The sequence below is a fragment of the Rhinolophus sinicus genome, linkage group LG07 (genome assembly GCF_036562045.2).
Source record: "Rhinolophus sinicus isolate RSC01 linkage group LG07, ASM3656204v1, whole genome shotgun sequence".
Classification (NCBI taxonomy): domain Eukaryota; kingdom Metazoa; phylum Chordata; class Mammalia; order Chiroptera; family Rhinolophidae; genus Rhinolophus; species Rhinolophus sinicus.
In genome coordinates this window covers 107091490-107113743 of record NC_133757.1, presented here as the reverse complement: position 1 = coordinate 107113743, position 22254 = coordinate 107091490, and the positions used below count along the sequence as shown (strand labels likewise).

The 22254-nt window shown below is 33.7% G+C and overlaps 1 protein-coding gene across 1 annotated transcript in view; it reads right to left on the bottom strand.

Moving 5' to 3' along the window:
* IQCM (IQ motif containing M) overlaps positions 1–22254 on the bottom strand; it is a 243171-nt gene that overhangs the window by 141160 nt on the left and 79757 nt on the right. The window contains exon 7 of the mRNA XM_074338725.1: positions 11359–11399. Coding sequence (XP_074194826.1) covers positions 11359–11399 — 41 coding nt within the window. The remainder of the gene's footprint in view (positions 1–11358; positions 11400–22254) is intronic.

The following is a 22254-nucleotide window of genomic DNA, read 5'->3' as shown; positions in this document are numbered from 1 at the left end:
TATTTACTATAAATTAAACCGAAATTATCGTTTCATGCAATAGAAAAGCCAAAGGAGAAAGGAAATACTGTTTTTGGTCAAATTTAATTGATTCTGACTTTATGGTAATCTGTGATGAACTTTCAGGGAATTCTCTTTAATTCAAATATTTAAAACTCCTTTTTATGGTACCTACACGCTCTGTCTGCAGGACACTGAAAAGCATTACCTTTGAAGACACCTGAAATGACTAGGATATTTATGCCAAAGGTGTAATGGAGCTGATTTTTCTATGGCACAGTGACCAGACTTGTCAATTTTTCATGAGCATATATATGTGTGTGTGTATATATATATATATATATATATATATATATATATATATATGTATATATATATATATATATATGTGTGTGTATATATATATATATATATATATATATATATATATATGTATGAAATAGGGAATATGATGAGTTGTCTACTCTTTTTCCCAAAACACTAATTTATTCCTTTTGGGGTAACCCTCTGGTCCCAACCCAAATTTTAGTCAGGTATGGAGGAGAGTGTGCTCTACTCAGTGCTAAAATGGGGAGACAATGAAGATAGATGCTTGTTCATAAATTCCTTATCCCTAGAATAGGGCTTTCGATAATGACATAAATTCCTACAACAATTCAGGTGATTCTAAAAACAATTTCCGTTATTTACTCAGCATTTCATTCCCCAGCACATACTCGTATATGGTTCAGGGAACACCATTTCCAGGAATCTGGGAGACCATCAAGCATCACTCATGGAGCAATGTCAGTGACAGGTCAGAGTCTATTAGAAAAGCAGGAGACGTGGGCAGTCAGAGCAGCCTGCAGTCCAAAGAGATGGGACTCTGTGACCCTTTCTCTCTACGTTTCTGCCTCTCATACTCTCCCTCTTTACAAGTTACCCCATGAAAAAGTAATTGAAAATCTGATTTTCCCTGCTTGAGATGATCACGCCTCCTTATTTTCCTTGTGGGCAGGATTACTGTGATTTAGGGATGAGACCTTATTCGTCCTCCCGTTCTTCTGTTTGCTGCCCCTCAGACATTTTCCTTCTGACCCTACAGAGGGTCAGAAGGACCTTCCCCTAGAACCAGCCCCAGGGCCTCTTTTCCCACCTACTGATTTCATGTGTTCAGACTTTTCCTTACTTTCCGCTAATCCTTCAACAGACACTGGTGGGATCATGTCCATCCTATGCACATGAAGGAAGAAGTAGATTCAAGACGTCGCTAGGGTCACGGTTATCTTGGTTCCAGAAAAGAAAGCAGAAGTCCCCAATTCAGCCTGTGGCCTAAGGCAATATGCTCTGACTCAGTTTTATCAGACAGCCCAGCAACCAGTATCTGGTTGCTTGGTGTCCTCTTTAGTCCGTCAACCAGTGTTTTTTTCCATCCAAACAAGCAAGACTGGAAAACAGATAGTGCTGACATGCTTCTGATCTTTGGTGATTCTCACCAATGTTGAACTCTGCACATGTTCAGAGCTCTACGCTACAATGGTCAACTGCTCAACCCTGCTCCTCCTTGGATGCACAACTCTCCTGAACAGAACCCTGGCATGAGAAGACAAGTAGTAGATGGAAGATACCCAAACTCCATAATTAACAGCCAAGAGGAAGTTCAAAATTCTTGACAATAGTCCTAAACAAGGAGCCAATAGTTCCTGAAGATACAGAGGTAAGTAGACATTCTAACGGCAAGGGAAGTCGTCATAAGCCAGGAAAGCTAGGGGAAATGGAGGATGAGCACACAGGACACACAAAAAACCATAAAATGATATCAGGGAAAAGATATCGATGATGTATTCTCCTCTTCTACCAGTGAGAAACAATCCTGAAGAAGGTGGGCATGGGAGAGTAAAGGTGCAGCTAAATAATAATATTTGACTTGCAGGTAAGTCTGTGGGTTTAGACATGGTAGCATTTCCCAGGAAAATGAAGTTCTCTAGTAGATATTTTCAAAGATTTCTTCCTATCCCAAGATTATGGCCCCAGGAGTACCATCAAGTTACCATATTAACCACAAAACCCTACCAGAAAGCAACTAAGTCATTCTAGGAATTGACAGAGCTGGGGGTGTGGGAGGATGCTGAACACAGTCAAACATATCCTCTAGCTTGCTATCAGAGTGTGGTCTGAGGACCAGCAGAATCACTATCACCTGTAGTTTACTGGAAATGCAATATCCTAGCCTGCATTGAGTCCACTTTCCTCAAGAGGAATGGTCATCAACTAAACAGGATAGGACAAATACGAACAGGAGAGCGCTGAAGCTCACACCAAGGAAAGATCTAATAAACAAAGTTAAAGCTGTTCTTCATTAAATTTTCTAGGCTCAGACAAATAATTTTCCAGATTCTTCTGTTGATCGGCTGTCTTTGAGAAACTGAAGAATGAATGTGATGTGAGAATTCTGGACGTTGGCAAATGCCTTTATTTTAATAAAAAAAAAAAAAAAGTATAAAACTTGCAAAGTATGGGTCAGTAGGTTTAATATCAGATTCTATCAGTTATCACTTGGGTGGTGGTAGGGGTATCAAGATCCAGAATGTATACAAAAAGAATGTCATACCATCCTGAACTAATTTCCTTCATTTAATTCATTTTATTATTATTGTTTTCTCTTACTAGGTTGCTATACTAGAAAATTATGTATGATAGTTCTGAATTTCAGGAAGGCAATTTTCAAGGTTCTCATAAAATCTTTGTAAACAGAGTAGAGAAATATAGGCTGATAGGGTGGTCTTGGGTGATTGGGTGGATAGTATCATTACTAGCTAAAAAAGGGAATATCAAAGAGAAGACTTGCAGAGGCGGAATACATAACTATTTCAACTGAGAAGTGGTTGTGGGATAGTCCAGTGAAGATACCCAGGAAGCAGTAGAAAGTTTGAGATAGGAGCTATTAATGGCTGGAAAAGGAATAAAATTCATTAGAAGGCAGAAAAAGCATCCAAAAATTTAATTCATGCATTGAACAAATATTTAGTCATTCATTCACTCATTCATTCATTCATTCATTCAGTGTAAAATGATCTTCTAGCATCAAGGACACATTGGTAAACAACAACAACAAAAATTCTCTGTCCTCCTAGAGCTTATATTCTAGTAGGAGAGACAATAATCACTGTAAACAAGTTAATCATAGACTATGTTAGAAGGCAATGAGTGCTATGGTAAATTAATTACTTAATTAATTAATAAAGCAGGGTAAGGTTGTTGGGGAATGCTAGCAGGGGTGGAAGATGCAATTTTAAAGTGTGTCATGGCAGCCGTGGAATTATTGAAAAGGTAACATGTGAGCTAATTATCTGAGATAAATGTCACAAGGCGCTAAATCCAGTGTTGAAATGTGATTGCTTTACTTGTAAAGCTCTGCAGTTGGTTAATAAATATGATTGTACAAATAATTTCTTAGACCCATGAGGATGATTAGGTACCTTTCCTCCATTGTTGTAGTTACCACATTACTTTATAACTATCTCTAGTTGTATCTCCCCTCTACACTCTAAATGCCCTGAGGGCAACAATTTTTCTTTGTATGCTTGGCAATATACAACAGATGAAGGGAATAAAGAAAGGGAAAAGAAGATAAAGGAGGGGTGAAAGGAGAACATAGGAGGACACATTAGAATATGTGAGAAAGTAGCCTCAGGGTTTGCTTGTTTTGGGTTTTATTTGTTTGCACTCCAATCATGTGACTTCTCCAGGATTTGCCTAGCCTGGTCATGTCATCCATGGAAGGTCAGCCACAATACTTCTCCAGGTGTGTGTGTGTGTTTGTGTGTTTGTGTGTGTGTGTGTGTGTGTGTGTGTAATAAGATACCTTTCCTTGTAAGAGCAGGAAGTCAATTACAAATAGATAGAAGCCACATGGAGAAAAAGTCTGTAGTAAGAGGTATTAGAGCCAAGCAGGGGCGAGCAGAGATTAAAAATGAATGAAATAAAAGTAAAACTTGACAACATTATTTTAGCCTGTTGAATTAGTTGCAGTGAGATGTTAAACAGACAAAGCACAGATGTCCACCATACTCTTCACCGTTGGAATCTCCACTAATGTGAGCAAACAGGTTTAAGTACCATGTTGCTTAAGCTAATTTGAATTGCCACTCTAAGGAAAATATAAATATATACATATATAGCTAAATATATATAATATATATATTATATATTATATATGTATTTTATATACATTATATTATATATTATATATTATATGCATAATATATATAATACATGTATATTGTTTATATATGTATATATTATATATTATATATATTATATATGTATTTTATATACATTATATTATATATTATACATTATATGTATAATATATAATACATATTGTTTATATGTACTATATATTATATATTTTATATATATGTGTATATATATACACACATATACATATACATATACATATACATATACATATACATATATATATATATAGTCACCTGAAATAAATTGAAGGGCTTAATCTAAAATGGGAAAACATGGTAGCTAGGGTGGCTTCAGGAAGACAAAATCAGAACTAATGGGCACCCACTCAAGGGAGATAAGTGTTGAGCTTCACACAGAGAAGTGTCAGAAAATCAGAGCAGTCCCTAGAATTAAATGGGATGCCACTTGAAGGGATGCACTATGAGTCCCTAGAATTTTCAAGGAGGGCTTATGTGGGCACCGTGTTATAGAGATTCACACTTCGGACAGAGGGTTTCAATAAAAAATCTCTAAGTTTCCTAAAACTCTGAGAATCTATAATTCTCCCAAGACAGTAAATTGATCATAAATGTGCTGGATTTGAGCATTCTAGCTCTTTATTTAATAATGCTGCTAATGAAAAGTCTTACGCACATCTGTTCATATATTTGTACAGACAAATGTACCTACACTCTACTATACTACCTTTTCTTCTCCTTAAAATTCTGAGATCTTCGCAGTTCAAAAAACAGGAAGATGAACCAAAAAAACAGAAACGTGAAAACTAGCCTTTTAGGCTTATGATCATTAAAGACTAGGACAGAAATAATCGTGAATGCCTTATCTACCACTATTTATCCATATAAGGCAACAGATTCCATTCTCTACCAAGAACAGGAGTGGGTGCTCAAATTTGAAGTAATTCCAAATCAAGTTCAGCAGCAACAGTTTTTAGTTGGCTTAACTTCCCATCCCCACCTTTTAACAGCCAAGTGACTGCCTCCTTAAAAACTACTGCTGAGTGGGTGCAGACACCAGGCCTATTTGCCAACTGTAGAGGGTTCCCGCAAAGCTCATGGGTATGTGTAAATGAATTCTATCATCTTTTTTTCTATAACTAAGCACGGAAAGGAAAGGGGGAAAAAAAAAAACCTCTCTTTTATTTACTGTAGTCTGGCAATGGCAATCTATCTGTGATATATTTTTATCTTTGAAATGCAAAAGTACTTTAGAAATTGGCCAGTACCTTATGGAAGCTGACTGATGACTGATGGAAGGTTATAATATACTCTGCCTGATGCAGACTCTAAAGAAACCTCTAGCTGAAAATATATGGGAAATTCATCTCTAACAAGAAAAATCCTTTAGGCCAAGCTTTAAAGAGTCCCAATGTTTGGATTCTAAAGTTATCATGAAATCTCTATGATAGAAATGGTGCAGGATTTCAAATAAACAAGAAAATTTTAATACTGTTTCATTTAAATATTTTAAATGAAATGTATCTGTATGTAGTGCCTATAGAGTTTTATATTGTTCACTATTTTCACATTGTTCTCCTTTTAAATCTTCCTCTCTCTTTCTCCAGGATTCTATTCTAGAAACACTTTTTAATCACTAGAGCCACTCTTAGATTGGCTAATTCATTCAGTAAAGTTTCAGTCTACTTGTCTTAAGTAATCATCAGAAAGGCTGTTAAAATTTAACATACAAACAGTATAAAAGCAGCATGACTGAGTAATAATAGTGTGAACTGGGGGTTGGATTCTAGTAAAGTTCTGGGTTTTTTACTTTTGTGATTTTGAAGAAGTCACTTAATCTTTTTGAATCTCTGTTTTCTCAAGTGGAATTTAAAAGGATTGAATCAAGTGATCTCTAAACTTCCCTTTAGTTATCATTCTCTAAAATATTTAAGATCTCCCTACAAATATTAGCTAGATATCCCAGCAAAACTTTACCACAGGTCTTTATGCCTGCAACAGATGGTAAACTGTACAGGAAAATGTTTAGCATTCAGACTAGATGACTGGCTCCAGGAGAATATCTATAATAAACACTCATCTTTCAGACTCTACAATTTTTAATCATTGAAAGAGCTGCATTAAATTTTAATTTAGTAACACCTATGATGAAAAACTACTTCCCACTCAAACTAACCAGGTAAATAATATTTATAGAAAAAGACTTACACAAGAAAAGAAGCTGCTTTTAACACAATCAAATACTCTGGAAAATAATTTATATGTGACAGTTTTGTTTTACTTAAAGCAGTCTTTCTGTGGAAATGTTTTTGATATCAAATTCAATTTCTTTAATAGACATGGGTTATTCATATTTTCTATTTATTCCTGCATTAGTTTCGGTATGTTGTCTTTTCACAAAGAATTTGCCCATTTCATTTTAATTGTTGAATGTAGTTGGCTTAAAGTTATTTATGTATTATCTTATCCTTTTAATGTATAAAGGATATATAGTGATGCTACCTCTTTCACTTTCAATATTGGTAATTTGTGTTTTATCTCCTCTTTTTCATATTTAGCTTTGTTAGGAGTGTATAAATTTCATTAATCTTTTCAAAGAACCAACTTTTGGCTTCGTTAATTTGTTTTATTGCTTATCCATTTGTGTTTCATTGTTTTCTGTTCTTATCTTTATAATGAATATTACAGGTCCCTTAAATAAAACATATTCTACTGCTGTTGGATAGTCTTCTATAAATGTCATTTAGGTCAAATTAATTAAAGGCTTGTTCAAGTCTGTTATATCATTATTTATTCTTTTTATTAACTGTCCTATCAATTTCTAAAGGAAGCATATAAAAAAAAATTCCAGCAATAATCATGCAGTTGTCCATTTTATTCTTCAATCCTGTCAAATTTTGCTTTATTTAGAAGCTCTATGACTGAGGTATATACATTTAGGATTATCATCTAATTCTAATTGACCCTTTTTCAATTATGAAATACCCTCTTTATCTCTGAAAATAGTTCTTGAAGTCTACTTTGATGCTAATCTAGCCACTCTAGCACTCTTCTGCTATCTTTTTAAAATAATTTATCTTTTTCTATCTTTGTACTTCCAATTAATGTCTTTTTATATGTGTATATAGGTGTATAGACATCATAGAGTTGATTCTTGCTTTTTTTTTTAATCCAGCCTTACTTTTGGATAGAGCTCTTACTTTGAATTGTAATGGTTATTCTGTACATTTAATATAAATGTTGGTACAGTTGAATTTGTCTACCATTTTCCCATATTATTTTTTATTCACTCCATATGATCCCCTTTTTCTGCCTTCTTTTGTGTTAACTATGTAGTTTTAGTATTACATTTTAGTTTTTCTATTATTTTTCAGGTTTACTTTTTGTATTAGTGGTTACTCTGGGAATTACAATATGCATTTTAAATTATTGCATATTGCTTAGAATTAATACCACTACATATAAAAGAAACTTTTAAGAGTATAACTCCATTTCATTTGCTATTATTGTCATATATATTTGCATATCCCTAACTTTTAAGTATCATAATAATGTTATAATTCTGTCTTAAATGGTCAATTTAAAAAAAACTTAGATGATAGATAGATATTCTTTATATTAATCAACATATATATTTTTTCAATGTTATTTTTTCTGTAGACTCAAAATTCCATCAGGTGTCACCTCCTTTCAGCATAAAGAACTTCATTTAACATTTGTGAAGTAAAGATCATCAGGCAATAAATTATTATTTCTTTAATTCAGCTGAAATTGTCCTTTTTTATCCTCAGCATTGTGGGATAGTTTCACTACATAGAGAATTTTCGGTTGATTTTTTTTCTTTCAGCTCTTTAAATGTATAATTTTGTTGCCTTCTGGTTTCCATCATTTCTGATGGGAAGACATCCAGCATTCTTAGAAATGTAACCCTCTGTATAATGTATATTTTTTCCTCCTCTGATTATTTCCAAGGTTATTTCTTTGCCTTAGTTCTCAACCCTTTAACTATGATGTGCCTACATGTGGGGTGTGTGTCTGTGTCTTGCTTAGAATGTGATTATCTTGGATATGTAAAGATGTTTTTCAGTATATTTGGGGAAAATCCGGCCATTATTTCTTCAACTACTTTTGCTGCCTCATTCTATTAGGTTGGTGCAAAAGTAGTTGTGGTTTAAAAGGTTAAAAATATAAGTGAGATCACATGGTATATATCTTTCTCTGACTTATTTCTAGGTCCATCCATATCATTGCAAATGGTAAGATTTCATACACCTGAAGCTGAATAATAATGAATGTCAACTATAGTTATATATATGGATATATATATGGATATATACATATATATATATATATATATATATATATATATATATATATATATATTCACAAGAAGTGGAGTACAGCATAAGGAATAGAGACAGTGGAAATGTAATGGCTGTATGTGATGTCAGAGGGGTAGTAGATTGGGGGAGGGGATTATCACTTTGTGAGGGGTATAAATGATAAAGGTCTAACTATTACAGTGTTTTGTATACATGAAACCAAAAAAAGTTTTTTAAATAAATAAAGATTGGAGGTAAAAAGGTTAAAAATAATTGTAAAAACCTCAATTACTTTTGCACCAAACTGTTATTTGTCTACTTCTGAGACTTCAATTCACATGTGCTGGGCCACTTCATATTAACTTACAGGTCACTCAGGCTCTGTACATTTTTTTTTCTCAATTATTGTTTTCTTCAGATTAGTCTCTATTGACCTGTAAGTGTAACCAAGTCTTTCACTGCTTTCTCCAGTATGTTTTTCAACTTAACCAATGAAATTTTCATGTCAAATAATATATTCCTCAATTCTAGAATTTTCATTTGATATTTTTGAATAGTTTCTATTTCTACACTGGGATCCTCTGTTATTATGAACTTTTTTTTTTTTTTAAGTACTTGAACATTTCTACTAGCTGCTTTAAAGCCTTTGTCTGCTAACTCCAACATCTGGGATATCTCTTTCTTTGCCATAAGTCAAATTTTCCTGTTTCTTAAGATGTCCAGCCTTTTATTTAGTGTATACTAAATACTGTACATTACAGAGACTCTGGATTCTGTGATTGTCATTGAAGAAAATTTGATAATTTTATTCTAGGTGGTGGTGACCAAATTACTAATTTATCATCTTGAAGTTGCCATAGCTTGGTTTTATGCTTTTGTTAGGGTAAATCTGTTTGTTTTGCCCTCAGTATTATGGTGAATCCCTATAATCCTGGGATATAGTCTCCACTCCTTAGGTGTTGGCCTTCTAAAATTTCCATGGAAAGACTGACATGTTTACTAAGTCCCTGTCACATGGCAGGACATAAACAATTTTTATCTCCCTCAATGGTGAATAGCAACTAAAAACTCTGCCTAGGCTTTATGTTCCATAAATATAAGGATACTATCTTGTTCACTCTGTCCTTAGCTTCCATAATAGGAGGAGATTAATGTTTGTTGTTAAATGAATACACTATGAAAGACTGAAAGAAAATTTTCCCAACAAGACAAAACACAAATCTGTTTTACCTTTTTCCTCTGGAAATTGTTCATTTATCCAATTATATTTCTGAGTATCTACAACATTCGAGGGATTTACTAGGAACTGTATAGGAGTGTAAACAGAATCAACAATCTCTGCCCTCACAGAGCTTGAAATTTTAGTCATGGGTTTTTCTGGAACAATTTTTTCTTAGAGTCTACAGCAATGATGCTGTAATTAAAGAATCTAAGTTTGAAGCCAGATCCATCACCAAATAGCTGGATGCCCTAAGTGAAATATTCAACCTCAGTTTTCTCATCAGTAATATGGTAATAATAAAAATACTTATGTTATTGTGTTGTTATTGGAGTTAAATGAAAGCACCTGGTATAAAATAAAGTATATAATAAGCACAGAATGAGTGTTACTAAATTTATTCTGAGACTAACTCTCAGATAATATCCAGTCTTAAATTAGATATCTATTTACTGGATATTTAAATAATTACATGGCATTGTTTCATAGTCATGGTTGGCCTAGATTCACCATACAATGCAGTTCCACAGTACTTGAACTTTAGAGTTGAATGGATTTGGAATTCAATCTTTTTTTTTAATTTTAGGAAATTAATATAGCATCTATACCATATATTATGTAACACTCAAGCAGGGTCTAGGGCAATGTTCTGCAATCAAACACATTAATTTTAATTCACTATCATAATTAATGTTAATATGTATGTAAAACATGAATATTCACTTAAAGTGGGAAAATTAAAAATATGAATAATTATAATCTCTTGTCATTTCAGGTCAGATTTTCACACTAAGAGTTTTAGCACCACCATAGGTGACAACAACTTTCAGCTTCTGGAGCTTTCTGGAACTTGGAATTGTGGATGAGGGATTATGAACCTTGTACAGCTACACATTCTGAATAATTTAGAGAAGGATGTCAGGTAAGAAAAGGTAGACTGAATGATATATTTGAATAAACCTGTATTTACTGGAGAGTTAAATTTCCAAACTGTTTTCTTTTGACAAACTTCAGTCTACAAGGTTTATGCTTTTGCTACTTGCATCTGTCTGGCCTGCCACAGTGCTTTGCACTTAGTGCTAAAATAATATTTGATGAATTAATAAATGAATATATTACCAGTGAGTAACAAAACACAAGTGTGAAACCTGTCCTTTTCAGAAACTTCACGGTTAAATTTGCACAATCTTCTTTCCATCTCACTCTCCAATCTATCTCACAAAGTCAGCAATATTTCACAGAAGTTTGTGGACAAATTTGCTATACGTATACAAGATAGCAAAGCAATTCTAAGAATCCCTCATAGAGACATTGAAAAGCACTTACCATAGTGAATTGTAGTATATAGTTTCTTTTCAACAAAATATTATACAGTATTGTTTACACTGCTTTTCCTAGTTACTACATAGTAAACTTCAGCCTGGTCTATTTGAATGATCACTAATATATTCAAAAAAATAAGACTTTTATCCTCCTTGCCTTAGATAAATGAAATGGAAACACTGAAAAAGATACGTTGAAAACCTATTATTTCCTTAAACCTAGAGACTTAAGTTAGGATAAAACCAAAAACAAGCAAATTAAATTAAACTTTTCTGTTATTATGTAAAAGACATACCTTGGTTGTGGCTCTGGTTCTGGCTTGAAAGATATTTTTTTCTAGAATAAGAGAAAGAAGAGTAGACATAAGAAGGAAAACAACTTCATAGTCTATAAATTTTAATTTTATTTGATGTTCTATTTATCAGAGGGAGAAGTCACCATTCCATTATAATATATATTATAAGCCTAAACCATGATATAAATTTATAAGTATACTCAGAGGAGTATGATGGCTGAACTGCCTCCAGCATCTTATGACATCCAGGAATGTAATTCCTACTGATCATTTCAATGAGCAAATATCCATACAAATCGATTACAAGTGAGATTTATTTACTTACTTACTTATCTGTCCTGTCTTATAAAAAAAGATTTAAGGTAGCTTACAAAATATACAGCACATATGAAAAAGGAAAACAAGAAAATCAGGTTAAAGGGAAAATATGTATAGAACAATAATGTCAAATATTTTCTGATATTTCTTGATGTGTCACACCGATTTGGCTCTCAAATTCCTAGCTATCAAAGTGTTATTGAATGAACTGTGTTCCTTCAAAATTCATATATTGAAGCTCTAATCGCTAATATGATAATATTTGGAGATAAAACCTTTCAGGAGGCAGTCAAACGAGGTCATAAGGTTGAGGCCATAATCCAATAGTACTGGTGAATTTATAAGAAGAGGAAGAGATGCCAACGTCACATGTGCACAGAGAGAAGTCCATGTGAGGACAAAGCAAGGAGAAGCCATCTCTAAGCCAATGAGCGAGAGGCCTCAGGAGAAACCAACTTTGCTGGCATCTTGATTTTGGACTTAGCCTCCAGTACTGTGAGAAAATTAATTTCTATTGTATATGCCACATAGTTATGTGGAATTTTGTAATGGCAGGCCTGGAAAACTAATATACAAAGTAATGAAGAAAACACAGTAGTTCTAACATGTATAATGTTTATAGCAGAAGCAAACTAACTTTCTATGAAAAATTTCCTCCAGGAGCCCTTCAAAAGAAGCCTGGTATAATGTAATGGTCAGCTTGAAGAGCGTCTCTTCAACAATCACACCAGATTGTTTAATGTGGATGTTCTTATATAATCTTTCAATATCAGTCAACATTGGAAAGAACAACTCAGGAAGATAATTCTCCAAGACCTGAGAATACCTGGACCATTGCATCTCTGGTCATTTGGTGTGATCTAAAGGTAAAACTGATACCTACAGGCATTGATGGATTGCATATTCACTTTGCAATCTGTCATGACGATTAATTTGCACAAACAACTTTAGGAAAAATGGTCTCAGAAAAGAGGAATCTGAGGTAATATTGATAAATCAGTAAAAGGTTAATGGATTTGGGATTGTTGGTGCCTTCTTCTCCTTCAGAATCTATAAGAAGTCTGTAACAGAAAGTGTCTTGGCTACTGATATATGGTGTGCTCATGCTACCACAAGAAAATGCTTGGTTTTGCTTTTTAAGTTTCATATATGCTTTTCACCACTATTTGACAACTGAAGCCAAAGAAGTCTCCTATATAAAATCACAGGATATATAAAGGATTAATGTGAAGATGAAATGTGGAAGAAAGTTATGTTTGTATTGCAAATATACTCAGTATATTCAGACACAGTGATTTTTTGCATATTTTAAACAAATCAAAATCTCTTCATTCTGTCTTATACTGCTCTCTCAATCTAACTTGTATAACTTGTATTTCATTTATTTTTAAGATCAAAGATTAACTTTTCTTCTGTAGTTATGTTAAAATGCAACGGTAACCTTGAGAATTAGTTTGCATCATTTTTCAAGTATGTGTTACTTTTACAATTCCTTGATCATGTGTTTTTCAAAGTAAGCAATCATCTTCAAGAATAATACTATACTTTTGAAATTTTACATGAAACATGTAGGTGATGATAAAACATGAAGCAGGACCTATATTTTAAATATTGCTGTCAAGATGCTCCATGACACAGATTCAGGGTTACAATAATACTAATGGCTACAAAAACTGTATTTTTAACCTATATATTCTGTACTTTTTCACAAAACAATGTGCTTGACTTGGAACATACTGTCTTTATGTGATATTGCTATTTACACTTGCCAAATTAACATTTTTTAGATGTTTCTTTCTTGACCAGACTAACTGAATTAGTATGTGTTCCATGATGAAGAGTGTCAAATACCAGGGCTGCTAAGTAAAACAGTCTCAGACAAACATGCTTGAGGATATTCCTTCCTGATATGTTCTCTGATTTTTTCCAGTTACTTTCTTGCAACTTCATTGCTTTTACAACCTCCATTCTGTCTCTTTCTTCTTAACAAAATTAGAAACTTTGGGGGGGGGGCGGGCAGGGGTCTCCTTTTTCAAAGTCAGTAGCAGTCCTTTTTAAGGATTCCTGAGTTTCTTTCTAATTCCTACCTTTCTACATACTTATTTATTCAAAGCTCAAGTCCATTCTGCCTTGATGCCTCAACTTCACTCTCTCTACAAAAACTTTCCTCTCAGCTGCTACCTGCTTCTTAAACTTCAAGATCCTAGTCTCTCCATGACAATGCACTTGAAATGACACATTCTAAATACTTGGCTGAAGATATAAGTCATTTATTAAACCCTTGTGTCAAAATTTTCGAATTTTTTAACAACTTGCGCAGATTTACTCCAAACCACTTTTCAGACTCCTTTCCCCCACTTATTTTATCAAATTCCACAATTTAACTGTAAAGTAAGTTTTACCAAGCTTACTTCTGATCATTTACACAATTTTATTACATCTCAAGTTTCTTTTTAGAAGCAGCTGTCTAAGCCATCAAATCCCCCTCTTCTTTCCAAACCTCACCTAGAATTTTTTTTCCTTTTGATAATGCTGCTAATTTCTTTCATAGTCTAATGATTAAATTCTTGCATTGATTAACCATAGATGAATGATGCAAGAAAGCCTTTCATTTTCATCGTAATGCTTGATATATTTCTATGTTACTACTATTAGTGTGAAATTCTTGAATATGTTTGCTACAAAAAGGGAATCTATAATTGGCATATTACACCCCCAATACTCACTAAGAAATTTAGTTAAAGGGTATTTTCTAAGTAGCAAGGAATTTTCATAGCTTAAAACAGCTTTGTGACCCAACCAGCAGCATATATAAACATACCATTAAAGGTAAAATGAAAGGTTTCCTTAAAAATAGACAACTGCGAAGAGAAAACCAGTAATAGCATATACATATAAAACTATAAATTACACATTAAAACATGTGAAATAAACTGAAATGCTTTTTCTGCCAGGCTTGAATATTAACACTTGTGTTTCCCCAGCAGAAGTCAGTCATGTCACCAGCACCTTCTGTGAAATATCAGTGAGCTGCATTCCTTACCCTGCTACTGCGTCTTGTCTAAGAAATGGTTTCAACAGAAAATTGTCAATACCGTGCATACACACATGCAGATCCAGAAGGCATCCGACACACCATTCTGGGATTTTTCACAAGTCAATATCTTTGCATTATTGAATTTTAGAGCTTCCAGGAGCACACACAAACCACAGCAGGGTTTTGAAGCCGTAGAACCACTCCCTGGGAGTTGTGATAGACCCAGGAAAACCACAGTTTCCCCACATCTTCTCACGATGCTAGAGAAGCCTTTATTTTGGAAGGCATGTTTCTCTAGTGTGGTATTTCCTAAGAGAAGTGAAGGAATCCCAAAGGTAATGTTGGTCATCTGTAATCACTGTGGCTTCTAAAAGCCATTCAAGTTTCAGATGAGGGGAGACTGAAGAAGGTGACCCAACAAAACATAGCTTGTTCATAGCTTGTTCAGTCACTAGACAAATTTTCTTTAACCTCCAAGTGAAATCAAAACTATAGGACTTTACTCTTTTATATGTAGGAATTTAAGCACAACATAGGAAATAATACAACAGATGGGAAGGAGGGAGCTGGATAGAGAAGTTTACATCCCAATACGAGTTCCTCTGAGTATTGAAACCTATTTGTAAAAGATATAATAAGGCTGTTGGTTCCAGGAATATGTTCATAATAGCAAATTACAGCATAATACTAAATTCTAAAAACAAAAAAAGAAAGATATTTAAATGTGTGGCTAAATTGATGGGAAAGTGATAGAATTCCTTTCAGGTCAAAAACAACAAAAAATGTTAAATTTACTACTGCATCAGTTCTGGAGACTGTCTGTGTTGTGTGATGGTATGGCAATTCCTGGCAACTTAGAATCTGGGTTTTAGTGAACTCCCTGCCATGCAGTTGAGAGACAAAAACTGGAACCCAGAGCATAAAGGAATGTCAGAGGTAAGGTCACTCCTCGTAATACCTCGGTACTAGAAGTATAATATCTTCAGAGTACAAACCAGGATTTTAAATTTTCCATGGAGAGAAAAAGAAATGAGTAGAAAAAGAGACACTATAAAACCACCTCTGTGGAAAGGAAAAACAACCTTCCTCTCCTCCTCCCTGCCTCCTGCAGTAATTTTTGATGACAGGACCTCATCAGGACCTCATTCACATGGTTTTGGGACCTCAATTCATACCACCTGCAATGTTCCACAACCTCGTCCCCCAAAGAAAGGCAAAAACATTAGACTAAACTGGTCACAAGTTAGTGCTCTAGAGCATCTGGGAAAAGCAATTATCAATCACCTTTCTAAGACTGAATTTTAGTATATATGCTGCTGAAGGGAGCACTAAAACTGCATTTTAAACCCAAAGAATTCTCACAATAAAATGCCAAAAAAATAAAACGAGCTCACAATCAGACAAGTCATTAAACAAGAAAACAATCAGTACCGGAGTCAAAAGATAATAACAAACTACATATTCAGAACCTCAAAAATGAGAATACTATAATTAAGTTATACAGAATGTAAAATAAGAATGAGCTTTCATTTCTACATGTTTAGAAAAATATATTAAAGGACCGAAAATCCAAAATTGTCTAAGCTGATATGGAAAATAACAAAGAGATAACAAATATGAAAAAGAAAAAAAGAGACAAACAATGACAATTGAATGGAAGACTCAAATACATCTAAGTAGAGTTTTATAACAAGTTTTAATTAGAGTTTATAAACAAAGAATGGAAGAAATGCAGCATTTGCAAACATTTTTTTTTTTTTTCAGAATGCTAAAAGACACTAATTTTCATATTTAGGGAGACCAAGGAAAACCAAGCAGAATACACAAAAACAAAAACCTTACTCATATATCTCATAAAACGGCAGAATAACAATAAAAGAAATCATTCGAAGTAGACAGAGAACAGACAAATTACTTAGAAAGGAAAGACAAGTGGACAAGCATCCAAGCATATTTTCCAATAGTAACAGTGCCCAGGCCCTGCCCACCTGCTTCCAGATTGAAGAAAAGAGGGGAATGATAAATTCAAAATGCTGAGAATGTATGGTTAAAAAGGAGGAAAACAATACACTATAAGTTGAAGTATTCTGCCAACTGACCCTTACCAGAGGTACTTCTAAAGGATATATATATATATATATATATATATATAGAGAGAGAGAGAGAGAGAGAGAGAGAGAGAGAGAGAAACTCAAAAAGGAAAATCATCCTATAGGTCTTTGATGTGAGACACACCGGCAGGTTAAAAATAAATGGCAAGCATATAGGTACACCTACGTGAACAGTGAAGTATAAAAAAAACTGTAGTATATAATTTATAAGGTTAACAAAAATAAGATAGAACTAAACTCTAGTACTTAAGGCAATCTAAGACTTCTGTATGAGGGATGAAGAGGGTAAAGATAATTTAAGTTAAATATATGGATTAAAATCTACAGATTAACCACTTATAAAAAAGTAAAATCAAGAATATAAATGCTAAACTAGTACAAAAAAACAGTAATACATTGCCGAACTAGTACTAGGAAAAAGGGAACAAGAGGGGAAAATATGTCAATCATTTTCCAAAAAAGACAACAAAGGAGCCAAAAAAAAAAGGGGGGGGAACAAAATGGAAAAAACAAATACACAAAATAAAAGGAGCAGAAATGCATCCAAATACATTTTTTAAAATACAACTCTATGACGGTCACAAAGAAGAAATAATGGTGGCCTAGAAATATGTGAAAAAATTCTCAGCCTTATTTGTCATTAGGAAAATGCAAATTAAAAGCACAAAGAAATATTTCATACACGCCAAGTTGGCAAAGGTTACAATTTTGACATGTTAAGTGGTGCCAAGTATATGAAGCAAGGGACTGTCATAACTGCTGCTGGGAGTAGAAAACTGTTTGCTGTTGCCTGGTAAAACTGAACATATGCCCACTGGCCAGCACATCCATTCTACTCCAGGTTGCTTGTGGCTAGAAGCAATCCATTATTCATTCAGGTAGCCAATAATTGGTTATTGAGCTCCCATAGCCCAGGCCCTGCCCACCTGCTTCCAGAGCTGAAGGAATCAATATTCTAGCATCTATAGGTATAACCCATTCTTGCTGCAACAGGATGCACATTCCTATTGATGCTAGAAATGCTTGCCCTAGGGAAACTTTTGTACCTATACCTCAGGAGACATGCAGGAGAATTGTTCATAATAGGACATAACTTTTAAAAAAGCCAAATATCTCTCAGCAAATAGATAATTAAATTGTACTGTAATCATTCGATGGGATGTTGTGCATTGATGGAAATGAATGAGCCACAGGGGCCCACATAGACATTTATGAAGATTGATGGATCTTGAAAATCCATTGTGGAGCAAAGAGAGAGAGAGAGTAGACATTATGATTCTATATACATGAAGTTAAAACAAAAGTGAAAAACTACTAATTAGGAATATGCATATATGTTCTAAAATTATAAAGAAAACAAGGAAATCAAATTAAGAATATTGGTTTCCTCAGGATACGAAGGGAAGGAAAAGATACAGCGGAGTTCTCCTATTCCTTAAGCTTTGTAAGTATTTGTTTTAGTGTTATTCTTGACGATATGGCTATGTAGATAGCCATATGTGAAATATACTGGTTTGTATAATGGCTACATAAAAAACAGAAATTTTAAAAATAATATGGTAGAAAAATTCCTTGAGCTTAAGATAAGTGCCTCTCCCTTCCACAAAGAGAAGAATGAAAACATTTGGGGAACCTATGGGTTTCCCAGATATATCACAACTTCCTAGGAGGTTACATGGCTCCAAATCTCTCCTGTGGTCTGTGTGTGTTCTTGGAAACTCTGAAATTCCAGAATGCCATGCAATGGGAACAGCTGTGGCTGGTATGAGTTGTTCTAGTCTGAAGTTTTAAAGTATATGAATCTGTAAATACATGTGCTGATTTCTTTTTAATCAGCTAGCATTAAAAGTTCACATTGAGGAAATGAGTTTCTGTTTTACAATTTGGGGGAATTTTAATATGCTAGTATTCATATTGATGTTAACATTCATGCTTAAATATACATAAGGTGCTTATTTCATTTTGAATATATTTTTCCATTTGGATTTAAGGTAACCTCCCAAGTAGTTAATTTATTGCTAAACAATTCAGGTATAAACTCAGCAGTGTTTTTAAATTTTGAATTCAATCCTTTTCATTTGTGTATTAGTTTTGGATTTATTTGGATTTAAAACAATTGTGAATGGTGTTTGTTTATCATCATGAGGTTTATACACTATGTGTTAGATCGGGGAAATGCATCACAGAGCTAATAAATTGTTATTAACTAATAATGAGAAACTAGTATGTGCTTGATGGACATTTTCTCCTATCTTTACCAAAACTCTGCAAAAGAGATATTTTAATTCCCACTTTTCTTAAAGAAGCTGAGAAGTTTAATATCTTTACCTTGATTATACAAGTAAGAGGTAGCTGGGATTCAGACTCAACATACTATTTTATTCAGAATGAGAAATTGGTGATGCAGGCAGAAGATTTTTAAGCTATGAAAATAGAATACAGTGAACAAGACAGTATTGGAGTATACATTAGATATTTAATTGATTGGCACTCAGCAATACTGTTTGCCACTTCTTTTTCTTTAGAAAAAATCCAGTGATTTTGTAGCAAGTCAGTAGAACTTAATTATAATGGAATTTAGAACTACCTATCAAATGCATGGGGGTCAAAGGGTAACCCAGCCCCTAACTATAATACAATTTGACTATCACTTTTGGTTTGGGTGACTTTTATAATATCAGCTTATTGAAATTGTCCAGATCAATCCATTTGAGTGGAAGCTTTATTATTAAAATATCTGGCATATTTTCCCAGCCCAATTTTGACATTCACTGTAGTTCTATTTCATTATTTGAGAATGTGTTTCTGATATTTTTGATTGGTTACAGTCTCACTCCTCAACTTTCACATGAAAATGTATTCTTATCTCACCACATGACGCTAAATTTAACATAAAATATCTGTACTTCAGGTATCTGTCAGAAAAAAGAATTACCTTGTATACATTGTCACTATTTATTAAAAGTTCACATAAAAGGTAAACTATTATGGGGAATTATCTAAAACAGTGTTCCTCAAACTTTAATATGCTTATAAATCACTCCTGATCTTGTTGGCATACAGATTCTGATTCAATAGATTTGTGGTGGGTTCTGAGATTTTACATTTGTAACAAGTTTCCAATAACAATGCTCTTGACCCATAGAGTGGGAAGGGCCTAAAGGATATTCCCCCACTCTTCAAGGTATCCTAAAACTTATCTCTGATTTGAACTCAACCTGCAGAGAACTGAACACTGGGACTATATTGTTTCCACATCACCCTCACACAACAACCCACATCCCCCAAGTCCTCCAACCCCTGTAAAAGTGCTTTCACTAAATTTTGTTTTGGACTTATGATTAAAATGAGGGCCAGTATGTACAACTGACCCCAGTATGTACAACACAGGTTTTAAGTGCATTGGTCGACTTGTACACAAATTTGTTTCAATAAATGTTAATGTATTTCCTCTTCCTTATGATTTTCGTAATAGCATTTTTCTCTACTTTTGTAAAAATACAATATATAATACATATGACATACAAAATATGTGTCAATCTACTGTTTATGCTATCGGCAAAGCTTCTGGTCAACAGTAGGGTATTAGTAGTTAATATTTTGGGGAGTCAAAAGTTACATTTGGAGATTTTATTGCTCGGGGGTTGGAATCTCTAACCCCCATGCTGTTCAAGGGTCAACTGAAGTACATGACTACGTTTTTTGAAAGTATATTCTTAGTACACTATATACTACATTTATTTTACAGTACCCTCTCTATAATCATCTGATTGGTATATTTTTCTGGTTTGCTTTTTTTTTATGGTAATACTCTGAATCATGTGACTAACCATTATATCTGTTTTTATTAGCTGCTAAAACATCCACAGCTAAATTTGTGGCTTACTTATTACTAACACATAATATACCAAATTATGTATTTTGTACACCTACCTAAATCTTAACTTTATCTTTTCTATTCTCTTTTCCATAAACCCTAATGTCTTAAGATATATTTTATGTTGTATATATAGTTTATAAGCTATTATAAATTCTTCATGAAAAGGTTTTAATGAATTCTTTAACAATTTAATAGAGGCATTAATTACTGCTATAATTAGTTATATGTATATAATTACTATGAATTATTATAATTAGCTTTTACTATAATCCAGTCCTATTATGCTAAGCCCTTCCTATATATGACTATCTAATTTTAGTTGGTTATCAGTTTGTTTTTTCTTTGCATACTTTTGTTCAGAGGTAAAAGAAGCAGTAAATCCCTATGTAAAATCCTTGTGCTCACTTCGGCAGCACATATACTAAAAACCTATGTAAAATCCAAAACCAACAGTTCTTTGGAGGACAATTTAACAATATATAATAAAAGGCAAAGCAAAAAAGGGGTGGCATACCAACAATTCCACTGCAACGAATTTGTCCTGAGAAAATTAAGAATATGCACAAACGTTTCACTACAAATCTAGTACACTATATTGCATTCAAGCTTCGTTCAATGGTCAAAATAACCAAAAACGTGTTATATCCATAAATGAAACTGATTTGTTGGTAAAGAAAATATGTGAATCAATAAGAAAAGATGTTCAAATGTATTTTGGAAAGAAAAAATAAGGTTATAAAGCAGAGGTGTCCAAACTGCGGGTCGCGATTCATTTTGTATTGGTCCGCAGCAAATTCCAAAAATATATTTAGTTTACTTAAATAAACCAGGTGAGGCAATACGTACTTCACCTCGAGTGAGTGGCCGGGCTGTTTGTGTATTTTACCAAATATGGCCGTTGGTGAAAAACGTTGAAAAAAGTTTGGACACCTCTGCTATAAAGCATCCATTGTTATAATAAGTATGGTTGATTTTTTCCTTATTTTTTGGCTCATCCAAGTTTTTATTAAATATATGTATTGCAAGCATAATTTATAAAAATGATTTTAACACATGGTAAAAGGCAAATGTTATAAGACTTTATGAGATGGTATAAATACGTGGTAACAGGTATAGGAAAAATAGAGTAAAAAGAATACAAAGACCTAAAATAATCAGATTAAAAGTTGTCCTATGTATTTGGTTCAATGATAACACTGGAATCAGATTAAGAAGTGGTCACTGACGACAGCATCCTGAAACAGGTTTTGTCAGTGGTAGGATCTCCATCGCCTGATAACTTCCCAACACAATAACTGAATGAGAGAGAATGTATGCAGCCTCCTGATTACCGCCAACCAGGTTTCACGAACTGTGACCTAGTCAACAATACCAGGATTTCCTAGGACTCGAAGTTTTGGGTTTGTGGCCCTGGGGCAGAGTTGGTCCTTTCCAGCTAGCTGATGAAAGTTGTCTTGCCAGCAGTCTCAAAGGGGTCTTCTTTTACTTTTTTTTTAAATTAAAGTTTATGGGGTGACAATGGTTAGTAAAGTTAGATAGGTTTCAGGTGT